General features: G+C 54.7%; 1 protein-coding gene across 4 annotated transcripts in view; it reads right to left on the minus strand.

Moving 5' to 3' along the window:
• USP48 (ubiquitin specific peptidase 48) overlaps positions 1-27,478 on the minus strand; it is a 60,950-nt gene that overhangs the window by 21,937 nt on the left and 11,535 nt on the right. For 2 of the 4 annotated variants that reach the window (XM_054395076.1, XM_054395074.1), the window contains exons 7-14: positions 25,353-25,486; positions 25,108-25,190; positions 22,456-22,635; positions 17,679-17,804; positions 12,704-12,853; positions 6,745-6,945; positions 921-1,035; positions 322-452 (exon numbers count right to left, since the gene is read on the minus strand). In XM_054395076.1, coding sequence (XP_054251051.1) covers positions 322-452; positions 921-1,035; positions 6,745-6,945; positions 12,704-12,853; positions 17,679-17,804; positions 22,456-22,635; positions 25,108-25,190; positions 25,353-25,486 — 1,120 coding nt within the window. The remainder of the gene's footprint in view (positions 1-321; positions 453-920; positions 1,036-6,744; positions 6,946-12,703; positions 12,854-17,678; positions 17,805-22,455; positions 22,636-25,107; positions 25,191-25,352; positions 25,487-27,478) is intronic. The other 2 variants (XM_054395075.1, XM_054395077.1) reach the window with 2 other exon arrangements.

Consider the following 27,478-nt stretch of genomic DNA (forward strand, 5'->3'; position numbering starts at 1 on the left):
GAGGGTGGGGAGACACTGGAACAGGTTACCCAGGGAAATGGTGGAGACCCTGTTCCTGGAGACATTCAAGGTCAGACTTGATGTGGCCCTGGGCAGTCTGATGCAGATGGAGGTGTCCCTGCTGAGTGCAGGGGGGGTGGACAAGATGACCTTTGAGGATCCTTTCCACCCCAGTGCAATCTGTGAAGCTGTGAAAGGAAGCAGCTTTCGATTCGCTCTATCACCTTTCCCTCCCTACTCACAAAACCAACTACAGGAAGCCCTGAGGTGTCTTGCTGGGTGGCAGTCACAGCAGGAGGGTGTCCCCAGCAGCAGAGCTACCTTTGCTTGGTGTGTTCCCATTCATTTTGCCGTTGCTGTGCTCTGTGTCCTCGTCCTGCTCATTTAACTGCTCCAGAGCCAGCTGGCGCCAGCTCCTCAGGGAGGCCTTCCCAACCCAAAAGCCATCATTCCTGCAGAGAGAGAGGAGCAGCAGCAACATCAACTTCCAACTCCAGCCTTCTCCTCTGCAGCCCAAACAGCAAAATCTTGAGGAATCATAGGACTGATTTGGTTGGAATAGGCCTCTAAGATCACCCAGTCCAACCAGCAACCCAACACGGCTCCAAGTGCCATGGCCACAGGTGAACACCTCCAAGGATGGGGACTCCACCACCTCCCTGGGCAGCCTGTACCAATGTCTGACCACTCTTGCAGCAAAGAAATTATTCCTCAGGTCCAACCTAACCCTCCCCTGGCACACACTTTCAGGCCATTTCCCTCTCCTCCTCTCACCTGATACTAGGGAGAGAAAAGCCCAACCCCCACCCACCCCACTCCAACCTCCCTCTCAGGGAGCTGTATAGAGCAATGAGCCTGTTCAGAGGGAGCACCTCTGAAAACATCAGGGACAAGGTTTGAAGGCCCCAGGACTTACATACCCCTTGACTGTGACCTTCAGCAGGTTGGTGACAGTTTTGTAGTCCTCGTTCAGTTGGTTCTTCAGGCGCAGGATCCGACACCTCTCCACCACGCAGTCCTTGCAAAGTGCTTTGACTGAGAGGGAGGGAAAAGGGCACAGGATTCAGTGCAGGAGCAGCTGAGAGTCATAGAATCACAGAATGGGTTGGGTTGGAAGGGACCTCAAAGCTCATCCAGACAGAAGCAGTGGCCACTGAGCTGGAGCACCATGGATGCAATAATGTCTTAGTCAGAGTCTCCAACGAGCAGCTTGGCTTCCGAGCCACTCACAGGGACTGCTGGGAGCTTGCTGCAAAACCAAGGTCACCACCCAGGAATGTGGAGTGGTAACTCACAGGAGAGGTCCACCAAAGAATGAGGAGACCTTTCTCTCCATGGATGCTCCACCAACAGCTTACAGATACCAGCAGGAGGGCTGTGGTGTTCTCAGAGCCTACCAGCCCAAGCCCAGTGCTGTTAGCTCAGCATCTCCACTGCCAGGGACTCATAGAAGCCTGGAATGGGTTGGGTTGGAAGGGAACTCAAAGCTCAGCCAGCTCCAACCCCCTGCCATGGGCAGGGACACCTCCCACCAGCACAGCTTGCTCAAGGCCTCATCCAGCCTGGCCTTGGACAGGTTGCCCAGGGAGGTAGGTTGTGGATGTCCCCTGCAGGGGACAACCTGTTCCAGTGTCTCCTCACCCTCCCTCTCAAGAACTTCTTCCTCATCTCCACTCTCAATCTCCTCTCCTCCAGCTTCAGTCCATTCCCTCTCATCCTGGGACTCACAGCCCTTGCCTAAAGTCCCTCCCCAGCCCTCCTGCAGGTTACTGGAGGACCACTGGAAGGTCTCCCCAGAGCCTTTGTTTCAGCCAAACAAACTTCTTGCCCCCAGGTATGAAGTTAAAAGCTCAACAAAATGCCTGATTTCCCAAGGTTTAAAGAGTAGAAGCCAATTAAAAACCCCTCACAGATTCATTCTGTGGGCACAGAAGAGAGTTCAGTTCAGGACTTTTTTTTCCCTAGGTTGTGTTTTTCCAGTGCTGCTCCATCAGCTGCACTGCTTCATCCATAGAGCTTCCCAACAAACATCTTCATCCCTTCATCTCAGATAGAAGGAGATGAGAAGATTTTCCATCCTGGCCTTGAACACCTCCAGGGAGGGGACATCCACAGCCTCCCTGGGCAACCTGTTCCAGTCTCTCCCCACCCTCACTCTCAAGAATTTCTTCCTCATCTCCAGTCTCAATCTTCCCTCTCCCAGCTCAAAGCCATTGCCCCTTGTCCTGCCACTCCCAGCCCCTGTCAAATGTCCCTCCTCAGATCTCCAGGAGCCCCTTCAGGTACTCTAAGGTCTCCCTGGAGCCTTCTCTTCTCCAAGCTCAACAGCCCCAACTCCCTGGTTTCACACCTCAGTGAGGTATCCTGGCTCCTGACCAGAGATTTCACACCTAAGTGAGGAGATCCCAGGGGCTGCTACCAGATCAGACCACATTTAGAGCTTAAGGAGGTTTGAAATGCCTGGGCTGAGCTGAGATCTCTTCCAGCTCCACAGCTCTGGCAGCAAAACACTTTGGGATTCCAGCTGGGAGCCAGGTCAGGCCAAGGCAGAACAGGTTGGCAATTGTTTTGTCAACAATTCTGCTCCTTTTGAGCACAAGAGACTTCTGATTCCTCTTCCAGTTGCAATGTTTCCACTGATTTCTTGTGGTTCCACCTCAAAACCAGGCTTTAGATCAGAGCCTTTGGGCAACTGATTTTCTGGGCCTGCTGACTGAAGCCATGGAAACCCCAGGAAGACACCAGTCTGTGAAAGGTAAACTTGACCTGAAAAGAGATTTCAGCTTCAAATATCAGAATTAACTGAAATGGTTTTAACTTCCTGGACAGAGGCTCTGGCATGGTGATGGTCAAGAACAAGCAGTGCAGGAAGCACTAGGCAGAGCTTTTTGTACCCTGAGAACCCACCTCCAGCCACAGCTATAGGTGAATGTGGATCTGCCAGTGCCCTCACAGCTCCTGGAGGCTCTCCAGGGCTGAAGACTCCTCCCAGAAGAGTTAAACATTTCTCAGTAGCTTTGCAGTACTGCAGGGTCTAACAGCTGTGTACAGGGAGCTGCCCTGCTGAGACCTCACCTGCAGGGCTGTGCCCAGCTCTGGAGCCCTCAGCACAGGAAGGACCTGGAGCTGATGGAGAGGGTGCAGAGGAGGCCATGGAAATGATCAAGGGACTGGAGAACCTCTGCTACAAGGACAGGCTGAGGGAGCTGGGGGTGTTCAGCCTGCAGAAGAGAAGGCTCCAGGGAGACCTCAGAGCAACCTTGCAGTACCTGAAGGGGCTGCAAGAAGGCTGCAGAGGGACTGTTCCCAAAGGGCTGCAGGGACAGCACCAGGGACAATGGCTTCAAAGCAGAGCAGATTGAGATTGGATGTGAGGAACCAGGAGGGTGCTGGAACACTGCAATAGGCTGCTCTGGGAGGTGGCTGAGGTCCCATCCTTGGAAATATTCCAGGTGAGGCTGGAGAGGGCTCTGGGCAACCTTATCTAGTGGAGGATGTCCCTGCTGAGTGCTGGGGCTTGGACTGGATGAGCTTTGGAGGTCCCTTCCAACCCAACCCATTCTATGATTCCATGTTAGATTATGGTTGGACTCCAAGATCTTAAGATTTCTCCCAAGCAGGTGGTTCTGTGATTCTGTGAGATGCAAGGAGAAAGAAAACCTCCCTGCTGGTGGCACTTTGCCAGTTAAACCCAGGGGAAACCCAAACCTTCCACAGCTACAGTGGGCCAAGAGGAGTGGAAAACATGGATTTGCATCCAGGGAGAAGACAGCACATCCAGCCATCCCTCCCTCCATCCCTCCCTCCCCTCCAAGTCACACTCCACAACAAACCCTGTGGGTGATCTTCCAGTTGACTAATAAAGGCTGCCCTGCTTTCCCCCACAAAGGCTGCCTGCGTCACAGCCAGCCCTGCTGCTTCTGCTCCTTCCCTGGAAGCTCCTAGAAGGAGCTGAGCTAATTTAGGCTCAGTGGGAGTCATCAAGCTCCTTTAGAAAAGAAACTCAGCCTGGGGCTGGATGAAGGGATGCCCAAAGACTGCAGGGGCTGGGCTGACCCCAAAAACCAAAGCGTGTGGCAAATGTGTGCAACACAGGCTGACAGAGCTGTGCCCCCCTGGGCTGAGGCAGCTCAGGACAGGCTGGAGGGGGAGGACACTCAAGGATGTTCTTGGCACAGGCAGAGATCCACATGCTCCCCAAAACCCTGCCCATGGGGGACCTGCAGCTGCTGGAGGCACCAGAAATCATTTTGAAGAGTCTGGGAGGTTCCAAGGGCACCTTTTGGTGTTTTCTGGAGTTCAACTTCATAAAACCTTCCCAGCTTCAGGATTTCTAAGCCAGGTGCAGCAGGGACCTCTCAGGAATTCCTCCACACAGAGCTCCTCTCAGAGCAGAGCTTGGGTATGAAGCACACCCTACAGTCAGGCTGACTGCAGCTGTTGGACTGCCAAGATAGAATCACAAACTTGTTTGGCTTGGAAGAGACCTTTAAGCTCATCCAGTCCAAGCCTTCAGCCAGCACTGCCAGGGCACCACCAAACCATGGCCCTCAGCACCACATCTCCAGGGCTTTGAAACCCCTCCAGGCATGGGGGCTCCACCACTGCCCTGGGCAGGCTGGGCCAGGGCTTGGCAACCCTCAAGGGGAAGAAATTGTTCCTCATGGCCAACCTCAACCTCCCCTGGGACAACTTGAAGCCATTTCCTCTTGTCCTATGGCTTCTTCCTTGGGAGAAGAGACCAACCCTCAGCTGGCTCCAACCTCCTCTCAGGGAGCTGCAGAGAGCAATGAGATCTCTCCTCAGCCTCCTTTTCTCCAGGCTCAACAACCCAAAGGTCCCTCAGCTGCTCCTCCCCAGCCCTCTTCTCCAGACCCTTCAGCAGCTTTGTTGCCCTTCTCTGGACCTGCTCCAGCCCTCAATGTCCTTCTTGGAGTGAGTGGCCCAAAACTGACCCCAGGATTCAAGGTGTGGCCAATCCAGGGGGACAATCCCTGCCCTGCACCCCATACTGTTTCTGACACATTTCAATGCTAATGTAACACAAATGATATTTAGAACAGAAAGAACAGAGCAGCACAAAAGCTACAGGCAGAAATAAAGTCATGATCACAGAACAGAGTCCACAGAATCATTCTGGTTGGAGAAGACCTTTGAGATGATGGAGGCCAACCATGCTCTAGCTGGTGCTAAACCATGGCCCTCAGCACCACATCTCTGCCCCTTTCAACCACCTCCAGAGATGGGGATTCAACCACCTCCCTGGGGAGGTGATGATGAAGGATGACTCAAAACAGGGCTGGGATCAGAACAAGGCTCTCAAGTATGTTCAGCACACATGAAAATGACAGAGAGCCTGGAGAGAAGACTCCAGGGGGACCTTAGAGCTGCCTTCCAGTACCTGAGAGGGCTCCAGGATGAGGCAGAGATGAGCTGTGACAGCTCCCTGTGTGTGAGTTAAGCACCTGCTGCCTGCAAACCCTGGTGCACAAACTGAGGAGACAAGACTTGGATGGAGCTGGGGTGTCCTCCAGGACAAGGGGGAATGGTGTGAAGCTGAGGGAGAGCAGGGTTAGACTGGAGCTGAGGAAGAAGTTCTTCAGTGTGAGGGTGGTGAGACTCTGGAACAGGTTGTCTAGAGTAGCTGTGGCTGAGAGAGTTGAGGCTTTTCAGCCTGGACAAGGCTCCAGGGAGACCTTAGAGAAGTCCTCCAGTACCTGAAGGGGCTCCAAGAGAGCTGGGGAGGGACTTTGGACAAGGGCTGGGAGTGCCAGGATGAGGGAGAATGGCTTTGAGCTGGGAGAGGGGAGACTGAGAGTGGAGATGAAGAAGAAATTCTTGAGAGTGAGGGTGGGGAGAGACTGGAACAGGTCACCCAAGGAGGCTGTGGATGTCCCCTGCCTGGAGGTGTTCAAGGCCAGGCTGGACAATTTTCTCATCTGAATGAGATACCACAGGGGAGGAAGCTACAGGAAAATGCCCTTGGGGAAGGGATGAAGATGTTTGTTGGGAAGCTCTATGGATGAAGCAGTGCAGCTGGTGGAGCAGCACTGCAAAAACACAGCCTAGGGGAAAAAAAAAAGTCCTGAATTGAGCTCTCTTCTGTGCCCACAGAATGAATCTGTGAGGGGTTTTTAATTGGCTTCTACTCTTTAAACCTTGGGAAATTAGATGTTTTGTTGAGCTTTTAACTTCATACCTGGGGGCAAGAAGCTTGTTTGGCTGAAACAAAGGCTCTGGGGAGACCTTCCAGTGGTCCTCCAGTAACCTGCAGGAGGGCTGGGGAGGGACTTTAGGCAAGGGCTGTGAGTCCCAGGATGAGAGGGAATGGATTGAAGCTAGAAGAGAGGAGATTGAGAGTGGAGATGAGGAAGAAGTTCTTGAGAGGGAGGGTGAGGAGACACTGGAACAGGTTGTCCCCTGCAGGGGACATCCACAACCTACCTCCCTGGGCAACCTGTCCAAGGCCAGGCTGGATGAGGCCTTGAGCAAGCTGTGCTGGTGGGAGGTGTCCCTGCCCATGGCAGGGGGTTGGAGCTGGCTGAGCTTTGAGTTCCCTTCCAACCCAACCCATTCTATCGATCTATGAATCAGATGGAGCTGAAGCACTTGATCTGTGGATCAGATGGAGCCTTGGGCAGCCAATTCTAGTTGAGAGGTGTCCCTGGCCACGGCAGGGGGGGTTGGAGCAGATGATCTCTGAGCTCCCTTCCAAGCTGAGCCACCCCCAGCCCTGCTCCGTACCGTTCAGCCGGGGCCCTCCTCCGTATCTCCTGTAGAAGAAGTCTGCCACGTACTCGGAGATCCTCTTCATGATGGAGATCTTGTCTGGGTGCAGCTTCCCATGGGAGCACAGGCAGGCTGTGTTGTCGATGGGTTTGGGAGGAGTGGACTCATCCAGCCACTTCTGCAGCCACTCCAGGGAGATGAAGTCGTAAGGGGAACCTGGCAGGGAGAAAAAGCAGAGAGAGAGGACCGCGGCCGCTGGCATCAGGCAGCAGATGGCATCTTGTAAGCACTTCTGCTACCAAAAGGGACATTCAAAGATTAACAAAGTGCCACTGGTGATCAAATCTCTGGGGTACAAGTTTCCAAACAGCTGAGAGAGCTTCCCAATTCCCCAGCTCTGTGTGGCAGTGAGAAGACAGATGTCAAATTAACAAGAGGAGAGACCAAGGGGACATTGCGAGCTCCAGCAATGGATCTGTAAGGAGGGAGAGCTCCAAGGAGGGAGAGCTCCAAGGAGGGAGAGCTCCAAGGAGGGCTTCCAGCATGCTAAAGCCTTCCTGGAGGGCATTTGAGGAAAAGGAAAGGGTTCATAGATTCACAGAATGGGTTGGGTTGGAAGGGAGCTTAAAGCTCAGCCAGTTCCAACTCCCTGCCATGGGCAGGGACACCTCCCCCCAGCCCAGCTTGCTCAAGGCCTCATCCAGCCTGGCCTGGAGCACCTCCAGGGAGGGGACATCCACAGCCTCCCTGGGCAACCTGTTCCAGTCTTTCCCCACCCTCACTGCAAAGAATTTCTTCCTCATCTCCAGTCTCAGTCTCCCCTCTCCCAGCTCAAAGCCATTCTCCCTCATCCTGGCACTCCCAACCCTTGTCCACAGTCCCTCCCCAGCTCTCCTGGAGCCCCTTCAGGTACTGGAAGGCTGCTCTGAGGTCTCCCTGGAGCCTTCTCTTCTCCAGGCTGAACAGCCTCAATTCTCTCAGCCTGTCCCCACGGGGCAGGTTCTCCAACCCTCTGATCATCTTGGTGGCCTCCTCTGGACCTCCTCAGGTCCATCCAGACAGTGCTCATCCAGGACAGATGGAAGACTGAAATTCTGATCATAAATGAAAGGCTTTGGTTTTAATTCCACATCAGAGGAAGCTCACTGAAAAAATAAAAGACAGCAACAGCAACTCCCCAAGGGCAGGGCTTGCCCCATGCCTTCAGCACCCAGAATTTCAGTGTCACTCTGGGCTGCTCTTCCCACTCAGGGTGAGAACCACTCACACCTTCGAGGCTTCCCAGTGCCAACAGAAACTGCTCCCAGTTTTTAGCAGGAATATGATCATCTGTTGGAAGCTGAGCAGCAGCTTGCCCTTGTTTGCTGAAGGAGAAACACCTCACCCCCAGGCAGGGGGCAGGAGGAGGTCAGCATCTGCATGAGCAGCAGAACAGCAGAACAGCCTCAGGTGAAAGCCCTGAGAGCAAGACCCAGGATTGATGTAGGGTGATGGGAGAGGATTAATGGTTGGACTCCATGATCCAGTTGCTGGAGACTCCATGATCTAATCACAGAATATTAGGGGTTGGAAGGGACCTTGAAAGATCATTGAGTCCAATCCCCCCCTGCCAGGGCAGGGCACACAGAACACATCCAGGAGGGTTCTGAATGTCTCCAGAGCAGGAGACTCCACAACCTCTCTGGCAGCCTGCTCCAGGCTCTGCCACCCTCACAGTGACAAAGTTTTCCCTCCTGTTCCCATGGCTCCTCCTCTGCTCCAGCTTGCCCCCAGTGCCCCTTGTGCTGTCCTTGGCCATCCCTGAGCACAGCCTGGCTCCAGCCCTGCACAGCTTTATCCCTAGCACTGAGGGCAGCCCTCAGGCTGCTCTGCTCCCAGCTCCAAGCCCCAGCTCCCTCAGCCTGGCCTCACAGGAGATGTTCCACTGCCTGCAGCAGCTCTGGGGCTCTGGGCTGGACTCTCTCAAGCACTTCCCTGAGGTCCTTCTTGACCTGAGGGGCCCACAACTGGACACAATATTCCAGATGTGGCCTCAGCAGGGCAGAGTAGAGGAGCAGGAGAACCTCTCTGACCTACTGACCACAGCCCTCCTCATGCACCCCAGGATGTCATTGGCATTCTTGGCCACAAGGGCACACTGCTGGCTCATGGGTATCCTTCTGTCCACCAGAGTGGTTGGAATTCATGACCTAATGGTTGTCAGGCACTGGCACAGGCTGCCCAGGGAGCTGGTGGAGTCTCCATCCCTGGAGGTGTTCCAGAAACCTGTGACCATGGCACTTGGGGCCAGGGTTTGGTGGCCATGGTGGGGTTGGGTTGAAGGTTGGACTGGGTGATCTTAGAGGCCTTTTCCAACCCAAGCAATTCTAGGATTCCATGACTCCATGACCTAATATGGTTGGACTCCATGACCTTGGAGATCTTTCCCAACCTTAATGATTCTCTGATTGGGAAATCAAGAGGAAATTAACCCCTTCTGCTGACAAGAGGAAAGCAGCTCTGAAACAGAGGTGCTAGACACAGTCATCAAACACAAATCCTTGGTGCTTCATAGAAGGAGCAAGAGAGAAGCTGCAGGGAAAAGATTTTTGTCCTCTGTGCAAAGTGGGACTTCAAGGAAAGGATTTTTGGTCCTTTGTGCAAAGTGAGGCTTCAAGGAAAGGATTTTTGGTCTTCTGTGCAAAGTGAGGCTTCAGGGAAAGGATTTTGGTGTCCTGTGCAAAGTGAGGCTTCAAGGAAAGGATTTTTGGTGTGCTGTGCAAAGTGGGGCTTCAAGGAAAGGATTTTTGGTGTGCTGTGCAAAGTGAGGCTTCAAGGAAAGGATTTTTGTCCTCTGTGCAAAGTGAGGGTTCAAGGAAAGGATTTTTGGTCCTTTGTGCAAAGTGGGGCTTCAAGGAAAGGATTTTTCGTGTGCTGTGCAAAGTGAGGCTTCAGGGAAAGGATTTTTGTCCTCTGTGCCAAGTGTGGCTTCAAAGCCTCCTCTGCTGTGCAGCAGCAAGCTGCAGGGTTTGCCTCTTACGCAACGGCAGCCGAGACGCAGGGCCCTGACCTCCAGAGAATTGTGATGCTGTCAGAAGGGGTTTGCTGCTTTGGGATGAAAGCTGCCTCCCCCAGAAAGCTGCCTTGTTTTCTGGGGCAGGCTGCACAAAGCTGGCAGCCAAACGTGGCTGCACAGCTGCAGAGAGAGCCACCAGCTCCTCTGGGATGCCACCTGGAGCAGCCTTGCCTCCAGCCCTGCTAGCAAGCTGCTGCTGCGGCCAGCAGCGGGCAGGGGGTGACCGCAGGGCAGTGCCTCAGGTCCTGGCCAGCTTCAAAGTGAGACAGGAGCTTTAGTGAGGTGCTGGAGAAGGTCCAGAGAAGGGTAATGAAGCTGGTGGAAGGTCTGGAGAACAGGTCCTGTTCCCTCAGAAGGGGCTGAGGGACCTGGGGTTGTTCAGGAGGCTGAGGGGAGACCTCATTGCTCTCTACAGCTCCCTTGAAAGGAGGTTGGAGCCAGGTGGGGGTTGGACTCTTCTCCCAAGGGGCAAGACAAGAGGAAATGGCCTCAAGTTGTGCCAGGGGAGGTTTAGGTTACATACCATAGGAAACTTCTTCACTGAAAGGGTTCTCAAAGCCTGGCCCAGGCTGCCCAGGGAGCTGGTTGAATCCTCATCCCTGGAGGTGTTTCAAAGAGGCAGAGATGTGGTGCTGAGGGCCATGGTTCAGCACCAGACTTAGCAGAGCTAGAACCACTGGATAACGGTTGGACTGGATGATCTTAAAGCTATTTTCCAATCAAGGAAGAAGCAACAGGACAAAAGGAAATGGCCTCAAGTTGCAACAGGAGAGGTTTAGGTTGGACATGAGGAAGAATTTCTTCCCCTTGAGGGTTGTCAAGGCCTGGCCCAGGCTGCCCAGGGCAGTGGTGGAGTCCCCATCCCTGGAGGGGTTTCAGAGCTGTGGAGATGTGGTGCTGAGGGCCATGGTTTAGTGGTGCTGGGTGAAAGGTTGTACTGGCTGAGATTAAATGTCTCTTCCAACCAACATGACTCCATGACTCTATGATGTTACTCACACCTGCAAAGTGCAGCTTCTGATCTTCATTCTTCTGTCATGTCAGAACCCCCAAGAGCAAGCTGAAGGGGGAGAGCAACCACAGCAGGGCTGTGCTGCCTGCTCCTTTTGAAGGGTGACTCATGGCACCTCCCCCAGCACTCTGAGCTAAGCCTGGGTGACATTTTAACACCACTACGACTTGCAGGACCTCGGCAGGATGAGCTGTGCCAGCTCCCTGTGTGTCAGGTAAGTGCCTGCTCCCTGCAAACCCTGGTGCACAAGCTGAGGAGACAAGACCTGGATGGAGCTGGGGTGTCCACCTCAGCTACCTGAACATCACTGTTGGCTCTGAGCAACAGGCAAAGGCTAAACAGCAAAGTGTGCAACAGGCTGCAGAGGTCAACACTTCAGTTACAAATTTCCTGAGGGGTTTAGGTGTGGATGGAGAGAAGGGATCCATCCAGAGGGACTGGGACAGGCTGGAGAGGTGAGCTCAAGCCACCCTCTTGAAGTTCAACAAGGCCAAGGGCAAGGTCCTGCAGCTGGGTCAGGGCAATCCCAAGCACAAATCCAGGCTGGGTGAGTAGTGGCTTGAGAGCAGCCTTAAGGAGAAGGACTTGGGGGTGTCAGCTGGTGATTAATTCCCCAGGAGCCAGCAATGGTCACCTGCAGAAGGCCAACCACGTCCTGGGCTGCATCCAAAGCAGGGAGAGCAGCAGGAAGGGAGGGGATTCTGCCCCTCTGCTCTGCTGAGACCCCCACCTGCAGCACTGCCTTCAGTTCTGGGGCCTCCAGCACAAGAAGGATATGGAGCTGCTGGAGCAGGTCCAGAGGAGGTCACAGAGATGATCAGAGGGGTGGAGAACCTCCCCTGTGGGGACAGGCTGAGAGAGTTGGGGCTGTTCAGGCTGGAGAAGGCTCCAGAGAGACCTTAGAGCAACCTTCCAGTACCTGAAGGGGGCTCCAGGAGAGCTGGGCAGGGACTTTTGACAAGGGCTGGGGATGATGGCTTTGAGCTGGGAGAAGGGAGATACAGAGTGGAGAGGAGGAAGAAATTCTTCAGAGTGGGAGGGGAGACACTGGAAGAGGTTTCCCAGGGAGGCTGTGGCTGTGCCCTCCCTGGAGGTGTTCAAGGCCAGGCTGGGTGAAGGCCTTGAGCAAGCTGGGCTGGGGGGAGGTGTCCCTGCCCACGGCAGGGGGTTGGAACTGGATGAACTTTGAGGTCCCTTCCAACCTAACCCACTCTAGGATTCTAGGAAGCCATGCAGATAGTGCAGGGACATTGTCCATGCTGGATGGACAGTGCCAGTGTCCTCAGGCTTGTTTTGAGGGAGCTGGGAGAGACAAAACAAGGTGGGGAATTGAAATCCTGGTTCTCAGACACACCAAGGCAACAAGAGACAAGGAAAGGATTCCCCCCAGTCACTCCTCTGAGGGACTCTGAAGCTTCCAAGCACTGCTGGGGATGAACTAAACCACTTTCTGCTGGAGGCCAGGCCTGCCCTGCCCTGCTACCTGCCCAGGAATTGGGATCACCAGCTGCCAAACTCGCCCTGGGCTGGCAATTTGAGACCAGCCACTTCTGCCTCGCTGCTAACACCTAACCAGAGGAGCTGCTCACCAGGCAGAAGAAAAGAGTCACAATGCATGGAAGCACAGAGGAGCCTGACTGCTGGGGAAGGAACAAGAGGGAATTAGCAATGCCAGGGGCCATGAGAATGAGCAAGAAAAGGAGAAAAATAGGTTAAGGCAGGGGGAAAAAAGAAAAAACAACCACCAACAACAAAGAGGGCAAGCAGGGCCTGAGCATGCACAGAGCACAGCAGGCAGCGAGCGCTCTCCTCTGCCTAGGGCAAAGAGTTCAGGCTTGGGTTAGTTACAGCACAGGACTGATCTTAACAAGGTCTATGACAAAATACTACCACAATGGCTTACAGACCAGCTTCAGCAGGTAACCTTTTGTAGAGCTCCTTCACCTCCTCGTGCTTGATCTTGCCTCTGGCCACGCTCTGCTTGCGCATCTCGGCCATCTCGTTGCACCACTCCTCGAACTTGCAGTTGTCTCGCTCCACCAGCTCCTGCAGGAAAGCTGGGAGGGGAGAAAGGGAAAACCAGGGAATCAGGGAGCTGCTTTGGTTGGGAAAGACCTCTCAGAACATCCAGTCCAACTGTACTCTAACTCTGCCAAGGCTGGGGCTAAAGCATAGAATCACAGAACTGTCAGGGTTGGAAGGGACCCCAAGGCTCATCCAGTTCCAACCCCCTGCCATGGGCAGGGACACCTCACCTCACCTCATCCAGCCTGGCCTTAAACACCTCCAGGGATGGGGCCTCAACCACCTCCCTGGACAAAGGGAGCATGGCCCTCAGCATCACATCTCTGCCTCTTTTAACACATCCAGGGGTGGGGATTCAACCACCTCCCTGGGCAGCCTGGGCCAGGCTTTGAAGACCCTTCCAGTGAGGAAGCTCCTCCTAATGTCAAACCTCTTGGAAACACCTCCAGGGATGAGGATTCAACCAGCTCCCTGGGCAGCCTGGGCCAGGCTTTGAGAGCCCTTTCAGGGAAGAAGTTTCCTATGGTATCTAACCTAAACCTCCCCTGGCACAACTTGAGGCCATTTCCTCTTGTCCTGCCCCTTGGGAGAAGAGTCCAACCCCCACCTGCTCCAGCCTCCTTTCAAGGGAGCTGTAGAGAGCAATGAGGTTTCCCCTCAGCCTCCTCCTCCAGGCTCAACACCCCCAGCTCCCTCAGCTGCTCCTCCCCAGCCCTGTTCTCCAGACCTTTCCCCAGCTTGGTTGCCCTTCTCTGGACCTGCTCCAGCTCCTCAACGTCCTTCTTGGAGTGAGGAGCCCAAAACTGAGCCCAGGGCTCAAGGTATCGCCTCACCAGTGGCCAATCCAGGGGGACAATCCCTGCCCTGCTCCTGCTGCCCACACCACTGCAATGCAGGCCAGGCTGCTGGTGGCCTTCTTGGGCACCTGGGCACACTGCTGGCTCATCTTCAGTCCAGCAGCCCCAGCTCCTTTTCTGCCAGGCAGTTTCCAGCCACTCTGCCCTAAGCCTGTGGCATTGCTTGGGGTTGTTGGGAGCCAAGTGCAGGATCCAGCCCTTGGCCTCACTGAATCCCCTACAAACAACTTTGTCCCATGGATCCAGCCTGGCCAGCTCCCTCTGCAGAGCCTCCAACCCTGCAGCAGACCAACAGCCCACCCAATTTAGTGTCCTCTGCTCAGGCAGGATCCTTTCCCTGCTGACAAGCCCAGGCTGAGCTCTGGCAGTCACAGGACGAGCAGCAGGGTTCGGTGCCTCCCTGCCTGCTCCCAGCCCTCCCTCAGGCTCCTCCTGCTGCTGCCAGGGGCAGCTGCTCTGCAGTGCCAAGGAGCTGGCATTGCCAGGGAGAAGCAAGAGGATTCACCTCACAGATACACTGAAGCTTTCCCAACATGCAGCCCCAGGAGCTCAGGGAGGAGGGGTGGAGCAGGTCCCAGAATGCCAGCTTGGAAGGGACCTCACGGATCAGCAGGTCACAAAACCAAGGGCAAGAAACCCTCAGGAGATGGGAGATAAGTCAGGGAGAGCTCAGAGAGATGAGGGAAATGGGAATTTTTGCTGTCACTGGTGGAAATAAAAACAAAACAAAAAACACCAAATAAACCAAAGCTCAGCAGGGGAAGAGGAAAAAAAAAAAAAAAAAAAAAGACAGGCAGATAAAACACTTCCCTCCCAGGGCTGGCAGGAGGGAGGGGGAAAGCTTTGCTGATATGGAGCCTTTTCCTATCCAGCAGCATTTTGAGGAGTTCCAGAAAGCTTTAAATACACCAAACCCACCTTGGGACAATGCCCTGCAGTAAAACCCAACAACCAACCAGCCTGACCCCCATCCCCCACCCCTTTCTGAGGTTCAGAAACAAGTTAGGTCTCTCCAACGTCCTGGAAAAGCCTCTTTTAGACAGCATCAAAGCAAAATGCCTCAAATTTACAGCTGCATGAAGCCAGCCCCAGCCACAGGGCTCGGCTGCTGCCCTTCGCTCCTCAGGCCCTGGCAGGCAGCCATGGGAAACAAAGGGAAGCACAGGAATCTGGAGCTGGGTGGAGAGGCTGCTGCAGGCTTATTGTTTGGGGCAGAGGGGTAGGAAGGGAAGGGAGCGAAGGAGAGCTCAGGAAACAGACTGGAAAGGCAGATTCCAGGCAGGAATCAGCAGTAAATCCCAAAAGCTGGGTGGGGTTTGGTGGGGGTGGGGTGGAAAAGGTTTGGTGCTGTTAGTAAGTGGAGGGGTGGAAGGTGAATGATTGACCCTCTCTGCAGCCAGATCACCTGAGCAGGGTCACAGAACCACAGAATTGTTTGGGTTGGAAAAGGTCTCTCAGATCATCCAAGTCCAGCCTTCAACCCAACACCTCCAGGGGCACCAAACCATGGCCCCAGCTGCCATGGCCACAGGTTTCTTGAACACCTCCAGGGATGGGGACTCCACCACCTCCCTGGGCAGCCTCTGCCAGTGCCTGACCACTCTTGCAGCAAAGAAATTGTTCCTCATGTCCAACCTAAACCTCCCCTGGCACAATTTCAGGCCATTTCCTCTTGTTTTATCCTTTGGTCCTTGGAAGAAGAGACCAAGCCCCACCTGCTCCAACTTCCTTTCAGGGAGCTGCAGAGAGCCAAAAGGTCTCTAAAAGGTCTCTCCTCAGCCTCCTCCAGACTAAACACCCCCAGCTCCCTCGGCTGCTCCTCCCCAGCCCTGCTCTCCAGACCTTTCCCCAGCTTGGTTGCCCTTCTCTGGACCTGCTCCATCCCCTCAGTGTCCTTCTTGGATGGAGCTGGCCAAAACCGAACACAGTATCCAGAGGGGACATGCCACCTCTGCTATCCCTGCTCTGCAGAACAGCAGAACTCACCTCCATGCCTATCAGCACCAGGGGCCTAATTAACGCTGCTAATTGAGCAGCACACAAACAGGAAGCATCATTAAACCCAGAGGCCAAGCCCAGAGGGAGTTCTGCCACCCCAGGAATGCTACAGCAGGGCGAGGAGGTGCCAAGACAGAGCTGCTGCTGCTCAGGGCTCCCACACCTGCTGCTGCTTCTCCAGATGGCAGAGATGAAGCCCTGGCAGGAGCAGCCTGGCAGCTGTCGAGGTTCTTCACCTCCAGCACGGCACTGGCACTGCTGCTGACACTGAGCCAGGCTGCTCCCCACCGCCCGCAGGAGCCTGTGCTGAGCCCCAGCGCTCCCGGCAGGATGGTCCCCCCCAACACCTGCACCCTTGTCTTGTCCTGCTGGCTATGAGATCCTGGAATTGCTTGGCTTGGAAGAGAACTTTCAGGTCATCCAGTCCAGCCCTTAACCCAGCACTGCCAGGGCATCACTGAGCCATGGCCCTCAGCACCACATCTCCATGACTGAAACCCCTCCAGGGATGGAGACTCCACCACTGCCCTGGGCACCTTGACCGAGGCCTGGACAAACTTTTTGGGGAAGAAATTGTTCCTCATGTCCAACCTAAACCTCCCCTGGGGCAACTGGAGGCCATTTCCTCTGGTCCTACTGCTTGTTTTGGTTGGAAAAGTCCTTTCAGAGCATCCAGTCCAACCCTTCTCTAACTACCAAGGCTGGGGCTAAACCATGGCCCTCAGCACCACATCTCTGCAGCTTTGAAACACCTCTAGGGATGAGGATTCCATCACCTCCCTGGGCAACCTGGGCCAGGCTTTGAGAACTCTTTCAGTGAAGAATTTTCTTCTAATGTCCAACCTAAACCTTGGGGCAACTTGAGACCATTTCCTCTTGTCCTTGGAAGAGGAGACCAACAGCCAGCTGTGGCTCCAACCTCCTTTCAGGGAGCTGGAGAGAGCAATGAGGTCTCTCCTCAGCCTCCTTTTCTCCAGACTAAACACCCTCAGCTCCCTCAGCTGCTCCTCACCAGCCCTGTTCTCCAGACCCTTCATCATCTTCACTGCCCTTCTCTGGACCTGCTCCAGCTCTCAATGTCCTGCTTGGAGTGGGGGGGCCCAAAATGAACCCAGTGTTTTTGGTGTGGCCTCACCAGTGCCCAGTTCAGGAGGATGACCTCTACCCTGCCCCTCCTGGCCACACCATTACTATCTCTACTAGAGACAGTGAGGTGTGAGCAGGCACAAGAGTGGCATCACCAGGACAATGTTAAGTCAAGGGCTCATGGGCAATGGTCACAGAAGGCCTTTGAGCAAATCCCCAACAGAATCACAGAACATCAGGGGTTGGAAGGGACCTTGAAAGATCACTGAGTCCAACTCCCCCTTGCCAGAGCAGGGTCACCCAGGAACACATCCAGGCTGGCTTTGAAAGCCTCCAGAGGAGACTCCACAACCTCTCTGGGCAGCCTGCTCCAGTGCTCCATCACCCTCACAGGAAAGAATCACAGAATGTCAAGGGCTGGAAGGGACCTCTAGAGATCATCCAGTCCCACTCCCCTGCCAGAGCAGGCTGAGATCCCTTCCAGGGCACAAATCTTTCCTGAGCTCCAGCCTGAGCCTCCCCTGGGACAGCTTGGAACCATTGCCTCTGCTCCTGTGCCTTGTCCCCAAGGAGCAGAGGCTGTCCCCTCCTGGCTCCAACCTCCCTTCAGGGAGCTGCAGAGAGCAAGGAGGTCTCCTTCAGCCCCTCCATGATCCAGTGGCTGGAGACTCCTTGATCTAACCACCAACATCAGGGGTTGGAAGGGACCTTGAAAGATGTTCCAGTCCAACCCTGCCCTGCCAGAGCAGGGTCACCCAGGGCAGGTCCCACAGGAACACATCCAGGTAGCTCTTGAGAATCTCCAGAGAGGGAGACTCCCCAACCCCCCTGGGCAGTCAGTTTCTCCTGGGCTGTCTGGAGCATCCCAAGACAAGATGAAGAGGCCAAGAGAGCTGCAGGGCCCCAGCTGCCTTACCTGGGACCTCGACTGTGAGGGACTTCTCTCTGGTCTGCAGCCTGTACACCAGCATGTAGGCATTGCGGGAGCAGTGGGTGCCCTTCCCACACTTGGGCTTGCGAGCCTGGGACTTGGAAGGTTCTGCTGTGGGACAGAAGGGAGAGCAGCATTAATTACAGCCTCACACAACAGAGCTGGTGGGCAGAGGCCTCCAAGCTCACCCTGCCCAACCCCCCCCACCCAGCACTGCAGGCTCAGCACCAAACCATGGCCCTAAGCACCAGGCCCACAGGCTGCTGGCACACCCCCAGGGATGGGCACTCCAGCACTGCCCTGGGCAGACCATTCCAATGGCTGAGATCCCTTGCAGGGCACAAATCTTTCCTCAGCTCCAGCCTGAGCCTCCCCTGGGGCAGCCTGGAACCATTGCCTCTGCTCCTGTGCCTTGTCCCCAAGGAGCAGAGGCTGTCCCCTCCTGGCTCCAACCTCCCTTCAGGGAGCTGCAGAGAGCAAGGAGGCCTCCCTCAGCCTCCTCTTCTCCAGCTCCCTCAGCCCCTCCATGATCCAGTGGCTGGAGACTCCTTGATCTAATCACAGAATGTCAGGGGCTGGAGGGGACCTTGAAAGATCTTCCAGTCCAACCCTGCCCTGCCAGAGCAGGGTCACCCCAGGGCAGGAACACATCCAGGAAGGTTTTGAATGTCTCCAGAGAAGGAGACTCCACAGCCTCTCTGGGCAGGTGCTCCAGGCCCTTCTCCAGCCTCACTGCCCTTCTCTGGACAGGCTCCAGAACCTCACTGTCCTTCCTGGAGTGAGGATCCCAGAACTGAAGACAGCACTCCAGGTGAAATAAACCACCCCTTAATAAACCACCCTTAATAAGCCACCCTTAACACCCCAGCTCCTTCAGTGCCCCTCTGTTAACAGGACAAGTTTGCCACCTAGCAGATTTCCCTCTCCCTGCTGTGCCCTGCCAGGTCCCTTTCTGCCAAGCACTGGGCTTGGCATGAGGCAAAATTGCATCCCAAAGCAAGATCCAAATCCCTGCAGCATTTCTTGAGGCAGAGAAATTCAAAGGCACTAAAATTAGGAGCCTGTTCTGAACCACCCTTCCACTCGAGCCCAGTTAAACTTCCCAGAGCCAAAACCAGCTCTTGGGCAAAATTCCTTGCTCCCCACTGCCTCTTCTGCTGCTGTCCTGACACAGAAGAACAGAGTCAGATCCTCAGGGGAGAAAATCTGATTGAGTCTCACTCCGAGAAGGTCACTGAAAGTCCAGAGAAGGGCAACAAAGCTGGGGAAGGGTCTGGGGAACAGGGCTGGGGAGGAGCAGCTGAGGGAGCTGGGATAGTTGAGTCCAGAGAAAAGGAGGCTGAGAGGAGACCTCATTGCTCTCTACAGCTGCACAAAAGCTTGGAGTGAGGTGGGGGTTGGTCTCTTCTCCCAAGGACACGAGGAAATGGCTCAGGTAGCACCAGGGGAGGTTTACGCTGGACATTAGAAGAAACTTCTTCAGTGAAAAGGTTCTGAAACCCTGGCCCAGGCTGCCCAGGGAGGTGGTGGAATGCCCACCCCTGGAGCTGTTTCAAAGAGGCAGAGCTGTGGTGCTGAGGGTCGTGGTTTCTCCCCAGCATTTGGTAGAGTTTGAGAAGGGTTGGCCTGGCTGAGCTTAAAGGTCTTTTCCAACCCAAACAATTCCATGGTTCTCTGGTTTCCCCTCAGGTGACTGTGTGTGGGTAAAACCCAGGCTCAGCAAAGCTCTTTGGGAGGAGGCAGCCCCAGCAGTGGGGACTGCAGAGCAGCTGCTGGGGTGATGTGAACTCAGTGTTGCAAGAGTGGCTGTTCCCAGACACGCTGCCAGGCAGGACACAAACAGCAGCTCCAGCTGCAGCCTCAGGACTCCACAACAAAACAACATCCCTCCAGAGCTCAAACTCCACACAGGCCACTGAAACAACAACACAAGTGTCTTGTTTTCCTCCACCCTGGGACAATTCCTCTGCTTCTCCCACTGCACCATGCAGGGGACTTCCAACACCCCTCTTGACTTGATTTACTGCAAACATTTTCTGAATTGCTCCCATCTGCTTGCCCAGGGCCCCAGGACTCCCTCCCCCCACACAGCAGATCTCTGCTTTCTGTTACCTTTAGGCTGCAGAGCTGGGCCCAAGCCAACCTCAGGAGGTTCAACAAGACCAAGGGCAAGGTCCTGCAGCTGGCTCAGGGCAATCCCAGGCACTGATACAGGCTGGGCAAGGACTGGCTGGAAGAAAGCAGCCCTGAAGAAAAGGCCTTGGGAGTGCTGGGGGATGAGAAGCTCACCAGGAGCCAGCAGTGAGCATTGCAGCCCAGAGAGCCCAGCAGAGCCTGGGCTGCAGCAGGAGAAGTGTGGCCAGCAGGGCCAGGGAGGGGATTCTGTCCCTCTGCTCCACTCTCCTGAGACCACACCTGGAGCTCTGTGTCCAGTGCTGGAGCCTCTGTTCCAGGAAGGATCTGGAGGTGCTGAAAGGTGTCCAGAGAAGGGCCGCAAGGGTGAGCAGAGGGCTGGAGCTGCTCTGCTCTGGAGACAGACTGAGAGAGTTGGGGTTGTTCAGTCTGGAGAAGAGAAGGCTCCCAGGAGACCTTCTTGTGGCCTTGCAGGATCTGCAGGGGGCTCCAAGAAAGCTGGGGAGGGACTTTTGAGGGTGTCAGGGAGTGAAAGGACTGGGGGGGATGGAGCAAAACTACAAATGAGGAGATTCAGACTGGATGTTAGGAAGAAGTTGTTCCCCTTGAGGGTGGTGAGACACTGGCACAGGTTGCCCAGGGAGGTGGTGGAAGCCTCACACCTGGAGGTTTTTGCAGCCAGGCTGGAGGTGGCTGTGAGCAACCTGCTGTGGTGTGAGGTGTCCCTGCCCATGGCAGGGGTTTGGAACTGGCTGAGCCTTGAGGTCCCTTCCAACCCTGACGATTCTATGAGTTTGTAACAAAGAAGGTTCTCAGTTTTGCATGGAGCAGACAAAAAATGGCCAGCACTTGAGAAAAAGATCAAATCTTGCATCCTCCAGAGCCTTCTAAACACATTTTACTTCTATTCTTCAAGCAGCCTTGGAGCTCAGCACAAATATTTCCATGTGGTTAAGCATAAAGCTTCAGATGGAGGCCACAGCCAGGTCCAGTTTTGCTCCACTGAGAAACTCAGGAGGCTAAGGAGCTTTTATTTCCTGCCAGGGTTATTTTTCTCTCTCACACCACTAGATGTCTGCCCAGCTTCACTGCTGGGCTGGAAGCACTCTGGAGGAAAAACATGAACAGGATGAGGAAGCTGCTCTGCTGGCAGCCTGCACCAGGGAGGAAAACCAAGAAGGTGTTTACTGGCAAGAGTGCTGAAAATAAAGCTGCATCAGGCAGAGGCAAGGAAGGAAATGGGAGAGGGAGGTGAATGCCCTGAGCCTGCTCAGGCTGAGGTGGTTTTACAACAAACCAAAAGGAGCAAACACATCTGAGGGTGACTTGTAGTCAAGCTATTATTTGAGGGCACTTGAAAGAAAGGAGATGTTTCATCGAGTCCAACCACAACCAAGCCCAAGTGTCCTGCTGGGGCAGTGCTTTCTGGGAACAGGCTGCTTGCATTAGGAATGGATAAAGAGAGAGAAATTTCATTTATGAACTGAAAATGTCACTGACAAAGGCACATTTCTGGCATTAATTTCCCTTTCCCCTGCTACTGCAAAGCATCCTGGCACTGGGAAATGCTGAGCAACTGCAAATCCAAGCACTTCAAATTATGGCCGAGGCTGGAAGAGAGGAGACTGAGACTGGAGATGAGGAAGAAACTCTTTAGAGTGGGGGTGGAGAGACACTGGAACAGGTTGCCCAGAGAGGTTGTAGATGTCCCCTGCCTGGAGGTGTTCAAGGACAGGCTGGATGAGGCCTTGAGCAAGCTGGGCTGGTGGGAGGTGTCCCTGCTCATGGCAGGGGGTTGGAGCTGGAGGAGCTTTGAGGTCCTTTCCCATTCCCAACCCATTCTAGGATTCTATGAGTCTGTGGCAGTGGAGATGCTGAGCTAACAGCACTGGACTTGGGCTGGAAGGTTCTGAGACCACCACAGCCCTCTGCAAGCTGTTGTGGAGCATCCATGATCGTTAAGGCCGCCTTCCAACCCAAACTATTTTATGAATCTATGATTTACTGCTGAGCTGCTCCTATCTGTCCCAAGAAATCCACAAGTCTGGCCTCAGGTTGAACTCTCCAAGACATCAAGACCTTGTCCTGCCCAGGGCACCTGGCTGTGTGGGAGCAGTGGGGCACAAGATGAGCCAAGCAAGGGTAGAACAGAAGAGCACAAAGGACAAGCACAACAAATTAAAAAGGCAGTTTGGGCTTCCAAGCTGTTGTTTGGATGAAGATATTTTTGATGCAGGCTCTTTCCTGCCTCCACCTCAGTGGAAATAAAGACCTCCATGTTCTAAGGAAACTGAAAGTCACCTCCTTATCTGCTCCTCAGCCTCCTCTGGCATGGGAGCCAGCTCGCCTGTTTCACCCCGATAGGCACCGGCTGCCCCACGTATCAGCCTCTTATCTGCCACGTGGAGGCGAGAGGAATTCCAGAGGAAGCGATCAGGAGTGTGTGTAAACACTCCAGATGGGGCTGAGCAGGAGGAAACGTGGCTGCAATTAGCAGAGCTGCTGCTTCACACCTTACTGTAAGAGGTGACAGCAGGCGTGGGAGCGCCGCGGCCTCGGCGCGCTCAGCCGCCCTGCCTGCGGGGAAAAGAGCGATGTGAAAAGGGCACTCACAACTCAGAGCTTTTACCTAGATCCTCCTCAATCCCCAGCTGCAGCTTCTTGCCCTCCATCTTTTCTATGTCCTCGTCGTTGAACTTGTACCACTCGCCCGTCTGGGGGTCCTTGACGTGGGCGATGTAGTGGCCGGAGTAGGCGCTGACGCCGCGGTGGATGAGGACAGCGCTCAGCTCGTAGACGTAGACCCCATCTGCAACAGAGCAGCACAGCATCAGCCAGGCTGGGAGAGACCTCCAAGGTCATCAGGTCCAACCAATCACCCAACCCTCACTGATCACCCAGACCATGGCACTAAGTGCCTCAGTCAGGCTTTGCTTAAACACCTCCAGGGATGCTGACCCCAGCCCCTCCCTGGGCAGCACATCCCAAGGGCAAATCTCTCTGTCTGGGAAGAGCTTCTTGCTAAGCTCAAGCCTAAACTTCCCCCTGCACAGCTTGAGACTGTGTCCTCTGTTCTGTGCTGGGTGCCTGGGAGCAGAGCCCAACCCCCAGCTGGCTACAGCCTCCCTTCAGGTAGTTGTAGACAGCAATGAGGTCTGCCCTGAGCCTCCTCTTCTCCAGGCTGAACATCCCCAGCTCCCTCAGCCTCTCCTCACAGGGCTGTGCTCCAGAGCCCTCCCCAGCCTTGTGTCCCAGACCCCTCCCCAGCCCTGTGCCCCAGACCCCTCCTCAGCCTTCTTGCCCTTCTCTGGACACCTTCCAGTCCCTCAACATCTCTCTTGAATTGAGGAGCCCAGGACTGGACACAGCACTCAAGGTGTGGCCTAACCAGTGCTGGGCACAGGGCAGGATGACTTCCCTGCTCCTGCTGGCCACACTCTTGCTGATCCAGGCCAGGATGCCATTGGCCCCCTGGGCACACTGCTGGCTCCTGTTCAGCTGCTGTCAACCAGCACCCCCAGGTCCCTTTCTGTCTGGCTGCTCTCCAACCACTCTGTCCCAGCCTGTAGCACTGCCTGGGGTTGCCAATGTGTAGAACCTGGCACTCAGACTTGTCCAATCTCATGCCCTCAGACTCTGCCCATTTATCCAGCCTGGCAAGGTCCATCTGCAGAGCCCACCTACCCTCTAACAGATCAACTCCTGCACCCAGCTTGGTGTCATCTGCAAGGGAAGAAGCAGCAGCCACATTGCTCAGGGATTTTCATGGATTCATGGAATGGGGGGTTGGGTTGGAAGGCACCTTAAACCTAAATGGCTTTGGATTTTACCCTGTGCTGTGGTTCTGCTGTCACCACTGCCATGTTATTCTCACAATGATTCAAAGCAGCTTCAAACCTCCATCATTTCTAATCATTACATTTACCTACACAAAGGAAGAACAAGGGAATTCCCTGCAGCAGTCATCTCTTGCCCTGAACCAGTTGTCTCTTGCCCTCAATTACCTGCTGGAATTTCATAGAATCACAGAATGGGTTGGAAGGGACCTTGAAATTCATCCAGTTCCAGCCCCCTGCCATGGGCAGGGACACCTCCCATCAGCCCAGCTTGCTCAAGGCCTCATCCAGCCTGGCCTTGAGCACCTCCAGGCAGGGGACATCCACAGCCTCCCTGGGCAACCTGTTCCAGTCTCTCCCCACCCTCACTGCCAAGAATTTCTTCCTCATCTCCACTCTCAGTCTCCCCTCTCCCAGCTCAAAGTCCTTGTCCTTTGTCCTGTCACTCCCAGCCCTTGTCCAAAGTCCCTCCCCCAGCTCTCCTGGAGCCCCTTCAGGTACCCTCACTCTAAACAATCTGTCAGTATTGAGAGAACACAGGGATGAAAATAGACCACCCAAATATACTATCCTCTGGCTGCAGGACTTTAGATCATCCAGTTCCAACCCCTGCCACGGGCAGGGACACCTCCCCCCAGCCCAGCTTGCTCAAGGCCTCATCCAGCTCAGCCTTGAATACCTCCAGGGAGGGGACATCCACAACCTCCCTGGGCAAACTGTTCCAGTGCCTCCCCCCCCTCAATCTCAAGAATTTCCTCCTCATCTCCAGCCTCAATCTCCCCTCCTCAAGCTTTCCTTCATAGAGCTTCATGTTCTCACAAGGCAGCAGACAAATGTTGAGCAACTGTGAATGCAAGCACTTCAAATTATGACTGTAAGCTGGAAGGAGTTGGGGCTGTTGAGCTTGGAGAAGAAAAGGCTCCATGGAGACCTTAAGAGTATCTGAAGAGGCTCCAGGAGATCTGGGAGAGGACATTTTACAAGGGCTGGGAGTGGCAGGACAAGGGGCAATGACTTTGAGCTGGAGATTGAGACTGGAGATGAGGAGGAAATTCTTGAGAGTGAGGGTGGGGAGAGACTGGAACAGGTTGCCCAGGGAGGCTGTGGATGTCCCCTCCCTGGAGGTGTCCAAGGCCAGGCTGGATGAGGCCTTGAGCAAGCTGGGCTGGGGGGAGGTGTCCCTGTCTACGGCAAGGAGGTAGGAACTAGATGATGTTTAAGATCCCTTCCAACCCAACCCATTCAGGGATTCTGTGACTTGAACTTGCATCCCCCTCAAGACCTCCCCAAGCAGCTTGTGGCTTCCACCATCCACTCCCCGAGGCGGCGATTCGAAACGCGGCGTTCCACCAACTATTTTCCTTCCACCAGCAAAAGAGAGGTTTGGAGGAGACCTCCTTTCACCTGCCAGGTAAAGCTAAGACCACAGAGCACACAACACTCACTTTTCTGTTCCATGAAAGGCTCCATGTCAAGCAGCTCAGAGAAGCCAATGTAGGTGTTCAGCTTCTTCTTGTGGCCTGTTTGCCTGTGCAGAGGCAAAGCTTCAGGTCAGAGGGCAGCGCCGACAGCTCCCACCCCAAGCCACCAACCCTGAAAACCCTCCCAAGCAACCCCGGAGGAGCACAGGGAGGTGCTCCATGTGTCAGAAGGAGGCAGGAGGAGCAGCAGGCTGTGGTGTGAGGCTTACCTGTCAAAGACGAAGCGCATGAGCTGCAGGTTGAGGGTGCAGGGCAGGCTGAGCAGCCGGATCTTCCTGGTGGCGTTCTGCTTGCTCTGGCAGGTCTCACAGAAGTAACGATTGTCCCCTTCCAGTTTTTCTTCCTGAGCAGGGAGGGGAGGCACAAAGAAAGGCCTTGAGAATAGGTTACCACTGGAAAACAGTCTGAGCTGCTCAAGAGCTGGAGGCTGCAGAGCACGGAAGTACTTTTAACCATCTAGGGCCCTCCCCGGCTGCTTTCCAAATCCAGCTCTTGGTTCAAATCTGGATGGAGCTTGGGCTGCAGCAAAAGCAACCTGGCCAGCAGGTCAAGAGAGGGGATTCTGCTCCTCTGCTCTGCTCTGCTGACACCTCACCTGCAGTGCTGTGTCCAGCTACAGGACCCCCCCAACACAAGAGAGACATGGACCTGCTGGGGAGGGTCCAGAGGAGGCCACAAGGATGATCAGAGGGCTGGAGAACTTTCAGAACAGGCTGAGAGAGTTGGGGCTGTTCAGCCTGGAGAAGAGAAGGCTCCAGGGAGACCTTAGAGCTGCATTTCTGTATCTGAAGAGGACCTCCAGGAAGGCTGGGGAGGGACTGTTCAGAAGGGCTGTGGGGATAGGCCGAGGGGCAGTGGTTTGAAACTGGAGCAGGGCAGAGTTAGGTTGGACATCAGGAGGGAGTTCTGCACAGTGTGGCTGGGGAGAGACTGGAACAGGCTGCCCAGGGAGGTGGTTGAGGCTCCATCCCTGGAGACATTCAAGATCAGAGTTGATGTGGTCCTGTGCAGCCTGCTGCAGTTGGAGGTGTCCCTGCTGAGTGCAGGGGAGTTGGACAAGATGACCTTTGAGACTGCCTTCCAGCCCAATGCAATCTGTGAAGCTGTAAAATTCTAACCAAAGGGCTTTCCAGCAGGGCTGCTCCTGCTTTCAGGAGAACTTGAGATTGCACCAAGCTCTATTCCTCCTTCTCAGGCTGCTCACAAGACTGCCAGGTTTGCTCCCTGCTTGACTGAGTTGGTTTATACCAATGAGCTCTGGATAAGAAAATAATTAAATCATCCTTTTAGGAGGTCACAGGGACCAAGTTAATGTAAAGCCACATTTCAGCCTAGGGATGACAATCTTCTTGTGCTCAACCACACCAACACAGCAGACTGGTTTGAGTAGGAAGAGACCTGTAAAGCTCATCCAGTCCAACCCCCCCACACTCAGCAGGGACATCCCCAACCAGAGCAGGTTGCTCAGAGCTCCAAACAACCTCACCTGGAATGGTGCCAGGGATGGGACATCTCCCACCTCTCTGGGCAGCCTGGGCCAGGCTCTCACCACCCTCAGGGTCAAACATTTCTCCCTTCTCTCCACTCTGAATCTCCCTCTTTTAGTTCCAAACCATCCCCCCTTGTCCTGTCACAACAGGCCCTTAGAAAAAGTCTGTCCCCAGCTTTCTGGATTGTCCCCTTCAAACAGTGGAAGGCCACCTGAAGGTCTCCCTGGAGCCTTTTTCAGGCTGAACAAGCCCAGCTCTCTCAACCTGGCCTCACAGAGGGCTTCCAGCTCTAGGGTCACTGTTGTGCTGTCCTCCAGACCCATCCCCCTGCAAGAGCCACTGCCTATGCCCAAACAGATCTGAGGGCAGGATTAGGTGGGAGGAGAGCTCCAAGCACCCTGAAGCAGGTCACAGGGCTGTTTTGCTTGAAGGAGGAGCAGCCAGACTCCAAGCTCAGCCTTGCAGGACCTGAAGGCATGCACACAAACCTGTCTGCTTCCACAGCAGCCCTTCCACAAGTGGAACAACAGGTTTGGGGAGAGCACCAGCGAGAGGCTGCTGCCCCAACAGCTCAGGGGCAGCCACTCCGGGCTTAGCTCTGGCCTAAATATTTGCAGTTGAATCCACACCTCAAGCCTTCAGCCTGCTGGACCTGAACTTAAGAGCCAGGCAGATTTTTCAAGTGGACTGAAGAGCCCTTGCAGCTGTTCCCCGCTGCTATTCCAGGCCCTCCCCAGTATGGCCCAGAGGCATTCTGGAGGGGAAAATGTTCTCCTGTTGCTATGCAGATGAGCACCCACAGAGCAGGCACAAAAAGCACCATTCTCAGGTGCTACCCATGACAA

Source organism: Indicator indicator, chromosome 32, assembly GCF_027791375.1.
Source record: "Indicator indicator isolate 239-I01 chromosome 32, UM_Iind_1.1, whole genome shotgun sequence".
Lineage (NCBI taxonomy): Eukaryota > Metazoa > Chordata > Aves > Piciformes > Indicatoridae > Indicator > Indicator indicator.